This window comes from Schistocerca serialis, chromosome 1 (genome assembly GCF_023864345.2).
Source record: "Schistocerca serialis cubense isolate TAMUIC-IGC-003099 chromosome 1, iqSchSeri2.2, whole genome shotgun sequence".
NCBI lineage: Eukaryota > Metazoa > Arthropoda > Insecta > Orthoptera > Acrididae > Schistocerca > Schistocerca serialis.
The window spans coordinates 1176500334-1176512721 of record NC_064638.1 but is presented as its reverse complement, the minus strand read 5'-3'; the positions used below and the strand labels follow the sequence as shown (position 1 = coordinate 1176512721).

The following is a 12388-nucleotide window of genomic DNA, read 5'->3' as shown; positions in this document are numbered from 1 at the left end:
ACACTGAGGCACTTATCATACTGTGGCACAAGTTTTTCAGTACCCTCAGTATACAACCTGACATATCCACATTGAGGCACTTATCATACTGTGGCACAAGTTTTTCAGTACCCTCAGTATACAACCTGACATATCCACATTGAGGCACTTATCATACTGTGGCACAAGTTTTTCAATACCCTCTCTGTATAAATCTGCTGCCTGCAATTGTAACCAATGATTTACACTGGTGAGCAGCTCGGCGTCAGTATCAAAGCATTGTGTAGCCAGCTATGACTTCATTGCTGGGAAGAGAACTTAGTCACTCAGTGCCAAATCCAGGCAGTATGTTGGATGATCAAACCCCTGTAGGAGCTCTTGGGTACAATTGGTCGTGTGCAGATATGCATTATCATGAAAAAACAAAATCTTTGCAGTAAGTTTTCCACCATGCTTGTTTTGTATTGCCCACCTTAACTTTGTCAGACTGTGACAAATTTCAATTGGTTTGCAGTTTTTTGTCAACAAAAACCAAATCACAGACCTCACCTCACAAGTGGCAGGGTTTTCTACTGCAGCACGTATTTCAGTATGTCACAGAAAGCAAAGTACCAGAGACACAGACCACATGTTACCACTGCTGGATGTGTCAGAATGTTATGGTAGCTGTTGCCCTGCCCACTGCCGCAACAGGTCAAAAGTCTGTTACTTTCTGCATAGCCCTCGTATGTTGAGCACATCCTCGCCCTCTTTCCAGAACTTTCATTACTGAGATCATTTTGCTCTTCTGTCCCTTTAATGTCTTTTACAACAAGAGAGGGATAGGTCATGTACACCAGCAGACTGTGAATTATGTAATTTCGATTGCATGTGTTTCAAAATTTAATTACCTGTGTACTGGGACTGTAAGTTAAAAGTGTGGAATGAATCTACGAGGGTCACACAGCAAGTAAAGAATGTTTTGGGATCACTGAATAAAAATGAGAGATATTGACACGAAACTTTATTTACAAAGTTATAGTATGTTACTATATTTTTCAATGTAATTGCCGTAACTGACATGGCACTTACATGGGACCTGTTTTTCAGTTCCCATATTGTACTCTTCTGCCACCAATGATGTGAGCTCAGGAGCCCACACACAACTAAACAAACAGACAATACTAATCTATATGTGCTTTATTATGAAAGGTCCTGTTGGAGGTGGTAGGCCATTGCCTTCCACCGACATCTGAACTGACTTAGCAGGCCAGTTATAATGGGGTGTACAGTTAAACACGCATTCCAAACCATGGTACAACTCAGCATATTTCACATCAACAAACATTGTCACAGATGTTTCATGCACTCACAAATTAACAGAAATCTTTTTTTATATAATTCTTTTCATTTTCCCTCCCCCTTCCCCCCTCCTCCTCCTCCACTTACTGCTGCTGTTGCTACCCACCCCCACGCCTTCCCTCTCTCTGCAAAAAGTGTGTGATTCATCACCTATGAAATGCAACACAGACATGTGTGTATTTGTTACCAGGCAGCTGGCCTACACCTATTCACTCTAGGAGAGTGCTTGTGTTTGGTTTGTTGGTCACGTGAATTTGAATACTGACCAAAACCTGTACACAATGTGACAACTGAGGAAAAGCTCTTTTTCATATGACTTCATCTAGATAACAGTGATGCAGATAAGGAGAAATTTCATGTCACATCAATGCCATGTACCGTATTTTACAGACTATAAGACGCACTTTTTTCTTCGAAAAACTGTCTCCACAATTCAGGTCATCTTATACTCGAGATATAAAAATGTCACATCAGAGCACTGCTGCTGCCAGTTGCATCCAATGTTGCCGCACAGAGATAGGCTTCCAGTGACACTGAACACTTCACAATTGCAACATCCTGATATCTCGATAAATAAAACATTCAAAGTGTATATGAGAGAGGAATGGAACAAATGGCTGATGGATGAAACTCAGCTTGAATTCACACTAAAGGGAGCTTCAAAATGATCTACAATAACAATCAAACAAGTGTGTCAGTGGATACAGCAGTTGTGGTCTAGAGTGAGAGAAGACGTTATTGTTAAATCTTTCAAGAAGTGCGGATAAGTAACACTCCAATGGCAGTGAAGACCATCTTACGTATGAAGAGGACAATGATGATGATGAAGAGGAAGAGGAGGAGGAAGAAGAAGAGAGTTCAGATGACAATTTTCAGAAATGTTAAAGGTAAAAATATTGCTTAAAATTACGGTGCGTCTTATAGTCTGTAGTGTCTTATACTCTGTAAAATGCAGTATATGAAGGAGAAGTATTGTTTTGAGTTTAATTTACCAAATTATTAACTGAGCGAGCATTTCACATCCCTACAAATAAGCTTATATTAAGTTACCTTATATTAACTGGTGGATATCACATATTCCGTGTATCACAAATACTTGTAATGGTTTTCAAGCATAAAAATTCTCACCTGAAAACGCTTCAGCAGATGGCACACCTTTTCATTGAAACTGTCATCCAGTAATGTGTCAGCCTCATCCAGAACAACATGACAGACGTCATTCATCTTGTAAACACCTGTAAGAATTATCAAATTAAAAAATGTTTTATCTACTGTTTCCATACTGCAATTTCCATCATCACAATATGTAAGTCCAAGCAAATCAATCATATGCATGAACAGTAATAACAGTTTACCTGTTGTTGTGAGTTTACTCAGTGCTCCAATGGTGGCAATCAGAAGGTCAACTTCACGAACATCTGGATTCAGCATTTGCTTTTTTGTTCTGCCACCTACAATTACTTTGGACAAAATTCCTAAGGGCTCTTTGAACTGATTCGCAACATCCTGGAATAAGAAGGAAGAGACATAATGAAGGCAAGAATAATTAAATAACTGAAAACAAAATGGTGCAGTCTACGACTCAATAATTTTTATACCTAAACTTTATACTCATCTGTTTGCATCTAAGTATTTTCACATTTATTTATTTTTTAGTCATATGCAAAATGATTTGCTTTTTAATGCTGTATCTAATTTCAGGAGCCATAAATGTTTAAATATCTTCAATGTTGTCTTTTGAAATGCGCTCCTCTTGTAATACTGCTTGACAATATCAGTTGGTACACAAACACTGGCTGACAAAAAAAGTGATGCACTCAGAAGTGTAAGAGGAAGATGTATGAAAGTACAGGGGTTGCAATAGTATGTCATGTTATTTTAGTGATTACAAAAATAGAATCAAATTTATAATGAAGTTGGCAGTATGAGCCCACTATCTGTATAACATTGCACCCACTTTGGCCTGGATGCACACACTGATTCCATTGTGTAGGGTATTGTGAAGCCGTTGTATCCTCTCCTGAGGCAAGCTGGCCAGTAACTCAACTGTTTTAACTAGTCTGCAACATCCTGGACACTGGCACTAGGATGGAGTTGTCTGAACTGGTTCCACACATGTTCTATCACGAAGAGATCTGGGAACCTTTCTGGGCATGGGAGTACCTCAACATATGCAGACATTTCATAGAGATATATTCCACATGTGGACAAGTACTGTCCTGTTGAAAAACTACATGACCATACTGTCAGACTGTAACACATGAGGATGCAGGATGTCCATGATGTGTCATTGGGCCATCAGAGTTCCCTCAATCATTTCCATCCAGGGCTTGAAGTCATACCTGACGGCTCCTTGCAGCATGAACCCAGGAGTAACACTGCTGTGCCTCTCCAAAACATCAGAATAATGGGACCTCTTCTCAGTTGCCACCATACTCTCCAACGGTAGTCATCTGGGGCAGTGCAAAACTGTAATTCATCGCTGAACACAATCTGAAGCCATTCATTCATCAGCAGTCTGTGCTTCCTGGTCAACACCTCACTTCAAGCACAGTCTTTTGTGTTGTTGTGTTCATGGCAGTCTACGTATGGGCAGTCTATGCAGTGAGTCCATTACTTGTTCTCCAATGCCAGACACAAATCTGAAGGGGTTACGATGTGCTGGTGCACAATATGGCAGTTCTCACTTATGGTGGTCAGACCTGGCTGACTGGAATCTGCTCTCACTTCCCCATGCAGTTCAATATCGGGCCACTGTCACATCCGTATGCCCCACTAATCTGGACACTGTACAATAACCAGCCAGCCAAACGCAGACCCACAATGATGTCCCTTTCAGACTCACTCAGGTGCTGATTATGCTGTATCACATTAGTACAAGCATCTATATGTCCTGCAGAGTGATCACTAAACATCTGACAGTGTTCACATCCTTCATATACTCTACCAGGCCTGGTAACAACACTAAACATGAACAGTACTAATGTACTCTGGTGGGTATTCTATCTGTCACAGAGAATTCCAATTCTAATTATTCGTACACACACCAATGGCATGTACAAAGTTACATTAACATCTAACATTTTCTTCTGGATGCTTCACTCTTTTGTCAGGCAGAGGTTGGCAACACAACCAACCCCCCCCCCCCCCCAAACTGCTGACATACCAAAGATAATTACTAGCCAAAACAAAATTGAAAAAACGTACACCAATCTGATGTGCAAGCTCTCTTCCAGGACAGATGACAAGTCCCAAAGGAGTGTTTAGACAACGTTGTACATCTAGACTGGCACTAAACTCTTTCCACAGTAGTATTTGCTGTAACAGTGGCAGCAGATATGCCAGTGTCTTGCCTCCACCTGTTTCACTTGAGAGTAGTGTATGGTGTCCAGATAGTACCGCAGGGATGCCTTCTGCCTGCAACAATCATAATACTGCATCACAAATTTCAGTATAATATAAATTCAAAGTGCAACTTGTTTTCATCTCAGATTTCTTGTCAATTAAATAAAAATCAAAACTACACCACTGCAATAGCTCTATGTTGTATAAATTAGGAATTTTTCGGGTATTCTTTCCTGAAATTACTCATTGACCACTATCTCATTGAAAAGTGATAGAGGGGGAAAATGTCTTATAAGTAAAACGTGGCATCAGAAACCGAACCTGACACTACACAATATTTCTATGAAAAATAACGGCAAAGAAAGATAATGGCACATATCGAAAAGAGGTGCTATATTACACACGACAATTTCAGAAACAAGGCACAGAAGAGGAAATGATACTAAGAGAAAAGTACTATTAGAACTGCCAGTAAACACCATGAGGCTATCAAGTGTTTGAATGCCAATGTAAAAGGATTTGTCAGCTTGAGACAATACACTTTGGTGTAGCATTCACAACTTATTACTGTTACCCAAGGAGCACTCAGTCTGACATGGCATCTTTGTGGAGAATCACTTCAGACTCATTTCTCAACTATTACCACACATAAGGCCTTTGAGTGAGTGTTACTAGGTATGCTGGAAACACTTATTGAGGAAACACTTCCAATAATGCAAGACAAGTCCAGGAAAAGCAGGACCTGCTGTGACCTTGTCTTGGCACTGACCATTTTTATAGCACTAACAACCAAGTATGAGGTTCGTTCAATAAGTAATGCCCCACATCCCCCCCCCCTCCCCTCGGAACATGTTTATTGTTAAGAGTCAAAATTTGGTTACAATATGCATCAACATGTCTTGTCCATGTCCTATTTTTCTATGTAGTGTCCATCACGTTCTATAGCCATATGCCAACATTGTGGAAGAGCATGTATTCCCTGTTAGTAAAAGCTCTTGACCTGTAGGTGTAGCCATGTTTTCACTGTGTGACTGACACTGTCATCACCTTCAAAGTGTGTTCCCTGTAGAGAATCTTTAAGCAGCCCAAAGAGATGGAAGTTCGAGGGTGCTAGGTCTGAACTGTAGGGTGGATGAGGCTGCGACAGGACGTCCTGAGTGTGACTGATCATAGAGCTCTGGTTCTGCATTTCCTAAGGCTGTAATTTATTTACCCATCACCCAACTGTACTCCTATCAACTGCAGCATTGCCATACACTGCACACCAACATTTATGGTTGTTTACCACAGTTCCTTTTTCTGCACCCAAGAATTCAATAACAGCATGCTGCTTGTAACGTGAGTCATATGTAGACGCCATTTTGATGTTGTACTATGGCTCTGCCATCTGCCAGAATAGTTATAAACATTGCGCACAGAACAAACATCAAATGTGAAGCACCAACAAGGATGTTGGTGTATATTACTGGCTTTCTAAAAAAATGTGGGTCATCACTTATGGAATGATCCTCATGTAAGTATCTATAGCCGGACAAATGGTTTATAATATGTAGAGATATATGGAAACTTTCCTCTTGAATCAGTCTCTCTATTAGTGAGAACCATTTCAAAATTTCTATAGTATTTACTGAGATTAGCATTAACAAAGAAAATACTGATACTGCAGGCGACTTTACGACTGATCTACTAGAGAGACTGACTACACTAAAATTGTCCATCCTATTCTGGAATATTGCTGCACAGAATAAGATCCCTACAACATAGGATTGACGGATGACATCGAAAAAGGTCAAAGAAGGGCAGCTCATTGCAAAATAGGGGAGACAGCATCACGGATGTGATAGGTAGAGGAGTTAGGGAGTCAATCATTAAAACAAAGGCATTTTCCATTGCACCAAGAACTTTTCACTAAAAATTTCAATCACCAACTTTCTCCTCCAAATGCAAAAATATTTTGTTGATGCACATCTACTTAGAGAGATAAGATCATCATAATAAAGTACAGGAAATCAGTGCTGTTATGGAAAGATTTAAGTGTTTGTTTTTCCCATGCACTGTTTGAGAGTGAAATAGTGGTAAAGCGGTTTAATGAACCCTCTGCCAGGCACTTAACTGTGAATTGCAGAATAGTCAATTAGATGTAGGTGTACAGACATTGGACAAGCTTTGTAGCTGCCTGAAGTTGCAGCAGCTGTTTACTTTAATGAATTTCCCACCAGATACCGCCTTCTCTCTAGATGACCAACCACGAGATGTCATTCCAGTGTCAAATATGGAATAGATGCCAGTACAAATTATATTGCACATTCAGCATTACTATAACCATTAAATTGTATAAACAAACATTCCACATGAATCTGTCTTCTCAATGATGCAGCCGAATAAGAGAGAAGCAACCCCCACCCCTTAGAATCAGTCGTGTTTCAGTTTCAATTTACCTGGGAGTTAACGTAAAGAGTGAAGGCAACAGCTTACTATATAGCTGAGATGTCCAGAAGTCAACAGATCATAAACAAGACTAAAAAGTTCCTGAGCTTTTGAATGACATTCTTCTTTAGAGCTCTAAAGGATGTTGTCTGAAAGCTTAGCTCCCCATCCCACCTCACCACTAAAGGACACTGAAAGCACTTGTCTCTGCCATACTGTTAATCTCCCTAACCAAAAGATTTTGTGTAGAGCATCTTGTCACATTATGCCCAACAATGTGACATGAACTTCAAGATTAAATTCCTGACAGGGAACAAACTTCATAAATTAGTTTTTGGTGTAATGTAAAGAGATGTAAGGGCCCCTAGTAGCTTTCGGAGAGTGTGGGAGTGATTGCATGTGAGGCAAGAGAGAAAAAAAGGAAGAATTATTTTTTGTAAGAACTGCTGGCAGCAGCTGGCACAAAAGAGTCACAAACAAAGAGGGGGTGGGGGTGATGATAAAAAGGAAGATTGTAGAAGAGAGTCAAGAAGTGGGAAGGGAGATACCCTACCGTCCATCACAAAGAGGTCAATAACTACAGTCAAAAATGCAACCAACAACCAGTTCCAATAAACAGAGTTTTGAAGCAATAGCAATGGATGGAGTGTTTGAAACAACCTCTGTGAAGAAATATGACAGCCAAGTGAAAAGTTTGCAGCCATGCCTGAAGAGCAATGGTTTTAAGGTTAAATATTCACTTTTTTATGTAGTCCACCTTTAGGTAAATGCAGTTTGTAACACCAAAAATGCTACCGATATATAACTTTTTTTTAACTGTATGTACGAGGGTCAGTCAAAAAGTAATGCCTCCTATTTTTTTTCTACGTTTAATTGTCAGGAAATTTAAATGCAATTACATAGGTTGAAAACCACAACATTGAGGATCATTTTGTCATTTTTCAATGTAATCTCCGCCCATCTCTACAGTTTTGGTCCATCTTTGAACAAGGGCATGTATCCCAGCACGGTAAAAATCACAGCTCTGCTTCCTAAGCGATTGACGCACGGATGTTTTGACGGCCTCCTCATCTTCAAAATGAATCCCACGATGAGCTTCTTTTAGTGGCCCGAACAGATGGAAGTCTGATGGTGCCAGGTCAGGGCTGTATGGGGGATGAGGCAAAACTTCCCATCCAATTTTGACAATCTCGTCAGAGGTGTGACGACTGGTGTGTGGTCTTGCATTGTCATGCAAAAGAAGAACATCTGCCATTGATTTTGTTGGGCGAACTCGCTGAAGACGTGCTTTAAGTTTGTTGAGGGTTGTGACGTATTGAACAGAATTTATTGTGCATCCCTGCTCCAAAAAATCAACCAGAATCACACCCTCTGTATCCCAGAAAACTGTTGCCATAACTTTCCCTGCCGATCGCACAGTTTTGAATTTTTTCTTCCTCGGCAAGCTTGTGTGACGCCACTCCATTGACTGCCTCTTTGATTCGGGTTCAAAAAAATGCACCCATGTTTCGTCCCCGGTCACAATTTTTTTCAGAAACTCATCTCCCTCCAAACGGAAGCGCTGCAAGTGTTGGGAGGCTATTGTTTTCCTTGCCTCTTTATTCTGATCGGTTAACATTCTTGGAACCCACCGTGCACAAACTTTTGAGTACCCCAATTGTTTAATAATCGTGATCACACTGCCTTTACTAAGAGAAATAATGCGACACACTTCATCTGCAGTCACCCGACGGTCACCACGAATGATGTCATCAACTTGCTGAATGTTGTGTGGAGTCACTGCACTCACCGGCCTGCCGCTCCGCTTTTCGTCAGTCAACGGTGTTTGCCCTTCAGCTTCCTTACAACGACGAACCCATCGTCTAACAGTGCTGACATCCACTGTCACAACACCATACACCTTCTTCAGTCTTTCATGAATGCGTATGGGCGTTTCACCTTCTGCATTCAAGAATTCAATCACACAACGCTGTCTCAAACGAACATCGATGTCGGCCATCTTACAAACTTCTGCTGTGCTGCCACCTGTTGACACAGAAAGTTACTACTGCAGTGGATTGCAGAAGAAGATTTGAGGAATGGCGCCAAATTCAAATTTTTCACTTAACTTAATTTCTTTAAGTAGAAAAAAAATGGGAGGCATTACTTCTTGACCGACCCTCGTAAATATTTGTAATTTAAATGCTTTCTTTTAATAAGTAAGGACATTGCGTCACTGTATGTGTACATTTAGGTAGAAGTCTGTTGACGTTTCATTGTATTTATCTGTATTTTACTGTGAAACTTATTAGCTCTGGGAAAAAAAGCCAAAGGGATTGTTATTTCTGTCGACTAGCAACAATTATAGCAGTGCTTGTGCATTGTAAAATCTTTGGGTAGGGATTTGTTGAGCAGAGTGCGCAGAGAGAGGAGAGACGGGTTCCAGTGCTTGTAGTGTGCGAAAGTGTGGTGTTAACGCTCTCGCAGTAGAGAGTACCATTTTCAGCGGCATCACGTACGCGCGCTGGCCACATGTCTAGAGCACGAGTACGGGCAGTGGACGGGCGGAAGAGGCTGTATTAATTACGATTGCCCGTTCCTATAATTAGCCTTGGCTCCACAATATGCTACCGTCTTCAACAACAGCAGCAGTTCCAGCAACACAGTTTCATCGTCGGCTCCGAGTTTCATCATATGCACAGCACTGAAGTAAGACTGTCCATAGGTACAAAGTATTAACAGCTAACCCAGCAGCACAACTGAATGTGATTTGACTGATAAGATTTATTTAAATAATAATCAGTTAAACTCAGGGCGATTGTGTCCTCATTGCCCCCCAGACATTGTAACAGCTGTTAAATCATCGCAGCAGGATCCTTGTTCCTTTTTTCCCTAATATGCTAACTGAGTGTCATAAGAAACAATTGAATAGTTACAGCCTGTTTATTAATGAATAATTTCTCTTTTAAGAATTTTAGCCTCAGTCTACTTTCAATTAACTGTTGTACAACAGAGGCTTCAATATATGACTAAAGTAAAGCAATTTCATTTTCCAAGTTTGAGAATCAATCACTGGAAAAAATCCAAATCTAAAGAAGTGCACAAATTAAGAGTGCAGAAGTTTTATTTATTTTACATATAGCTTGAAGCACATGGCGGTTTGGTTTTGGTACATATTCTAGTATTTAATTCTGTTCAAGTCAGTAAAAAAGGCTCCGTTGTTCAGACAGTAATATGAAATCCAATTTGCAAAATGAGTAACGGCAAAGTAAAAAGTGCTTGCTTTTTTTCTAAATTTCTTTGATGACATAATGCTGAGGTCAGTGAAAGTCACTGTTCATGTAACCAAGTTCAGTACTAACATACAGTTTAATCGCATATTTTCAAATCATTACTCGATTACCTTTTTCAAAATTTAATGCCAAACATAACGTAAGAGTGACTTCTCAGTTTTCTTTATCATTACATACTCACTTAAAATTAGTGTCAAACAAACAAAAACGTGGCAACCTTTAGTTGCCGTGTCAGTGTTTAATAATACATGTTTTTCTTTCCCATCATCTTGTACAGGATTTAGGATGTAAATTGCCCTAGTGGACTGGCAACCATTAATTACTTCCTTTTCATTCATTAGTGTAACTTTTGAATTCATGATTAGTGGCACCCCTTTCCGTCCAGTGTTGTTCGTTGAGTGAATGCACAAAATAACTTTCATTTTCCAAATTATAGCCCTGTTCAGTTTAATTACTTTTATTTTTAGTAGACTTTCCATCAGAAGGGTCAGTTGTACACTTTCCTCCTACCTATCGGTATCAATTCTTCGGGAAAGATAGCCTTATACAATTAGAAAAAATCCATTAGGCATACACGTGATCCACGGTTATATTTTATATCACAAGCAGGATAGGCCGATTAGTAAGAGGGAGGTTACAAGTTGTCCAACATTTTTCCACTGAATGTATTACAAAACCCTTATGCAACTCTGGGATGCTTCAAAAAATATCTCTTCATTGGACTGCAATGCCCTCAGACAACAAATTTCTTTAGGTGCTGCAATAGTCAAAGTCTGCCAAATCCGATGAGCTGGGTGGGCATCCCAGTTATTCTTATCTCAAATTCATTCATTTTTGCATTTGCAAAGCATCTTTGTGGACAGCCTCAGGTTCTGATTCTTTTCTTTTGTAATCCAGGGTAGTATCTGCAAGTCGTCATGTTACCCTTTGCAAGCTAATCAATAAGAAGAAGCCCTTTGCATCTGAAAAAACACTGCACACAACCTTTCCAATTGACATAATTGGCTTTGGTTGCTCTTTGCTGATAGTCATATACCACTGTGTGTACTTTCTTGCTGTTATTGTTTGTAGTTGCAGTTTAGAAACATTCCTCTGGAAGAAGTAGGGCCATGTTTGAATCAGTTGCTCATTTCTTAACATTTGAAAATGAAGGATCAATCCTCATCCAAACAATCAATAACTTTCTATGACATTCTGTCAACCAAAACAAAGAATTTTACGTCAACACTAGCTGTACCTGGCCACACTTTGATGTATCTCCATATCCTCTGCCCCCCCCCTCTCTGTCCATCACTTCCTGTCCCCTCTCTCTGTCCATCTCCTCCTCCCCATTTTCTATGACCATTTCCTCCCTCTTCTCTGTCCATCTCCTCTTCCCCCTTCCCCAAACTTGAGCCTCGTTTATTATTACTGTAAATTCAGATTCTGGTAGTATTCAACACACGGACCAATAAGCTGTAAATACAACTCTCCTCTTTACTGACAACGTCTCACTATTGTATATTTTATATATAAAAGTATTTAGTCCAAACATTTATTACAGATGATGTTGTTGTCGTCGTGGTCTTCAGTCCAAAAGCTGGTTTGATGCAGCTCTCCATGCTACTCTATCTCGTGTGAGCCTTTTCATCTCCAAATAACTACTGTCGCATGTTGTTTTGTAGAGGGGGGGGGGGGGGGGGGGGGTGGGGGGGGGCAACCACAGCCAAACTTTGACATTTTTTCAAAGAAAATTCCGCACTGGCTGTATGAATGATTTTTATTAAATCTGTGACCGGTTTCGCACCACTTATCAGTGCATCCTCAGGCAATATACGCTATTTATAACATTAAATTGGATATTGGCACATATCCTAACTACGTTAATATGTTAATATTTAATATGTTATAAATAGCATATATTGCCTGAGGATGCACCAATAAGTGATGCAAAACCGGTCGCAGATTTAATAAAAATTATTCATACAGCCAGTGCGGAATTTTCTTTGAAAAAATAACTACTGTAGCCTACATCTTTCAGAATC

General features: G+C 40.0%; 1 protein-coding gene across 1 annotated transcript in view; it reads right to left on the bottom strand.

The window, feature by feature from the left end:
* The window catches only part of LOC126418657 (probable ATP-dependent RNA helicase DDX28), an 85043-nt gene that overhangs the window by 35650 nt on the left and 37005 nt on the right, over nucleotides 1-12388 (bottom strand). Inside the window, exons 5-7 of the mRNA XM_050085540.1 lie at nucleotides 4528-4737; nucleotides 2676-2826; nucleotides 2449-2555 (exon numbers count right to left, since the gene is read on the bottom strand). Of these exons, the coding sequence (XP_049941497.1) occupies nucleotides 2449-2555; nucleotides 2676-2826; nucleotides 4528-4737 (468 nt within the window). The remainder of the gene's footprint in view (nucleotides 1-2448; nucleotides 2556-2675; nucleotides 2827-4527; nucleotides 4738-12388) is intronic.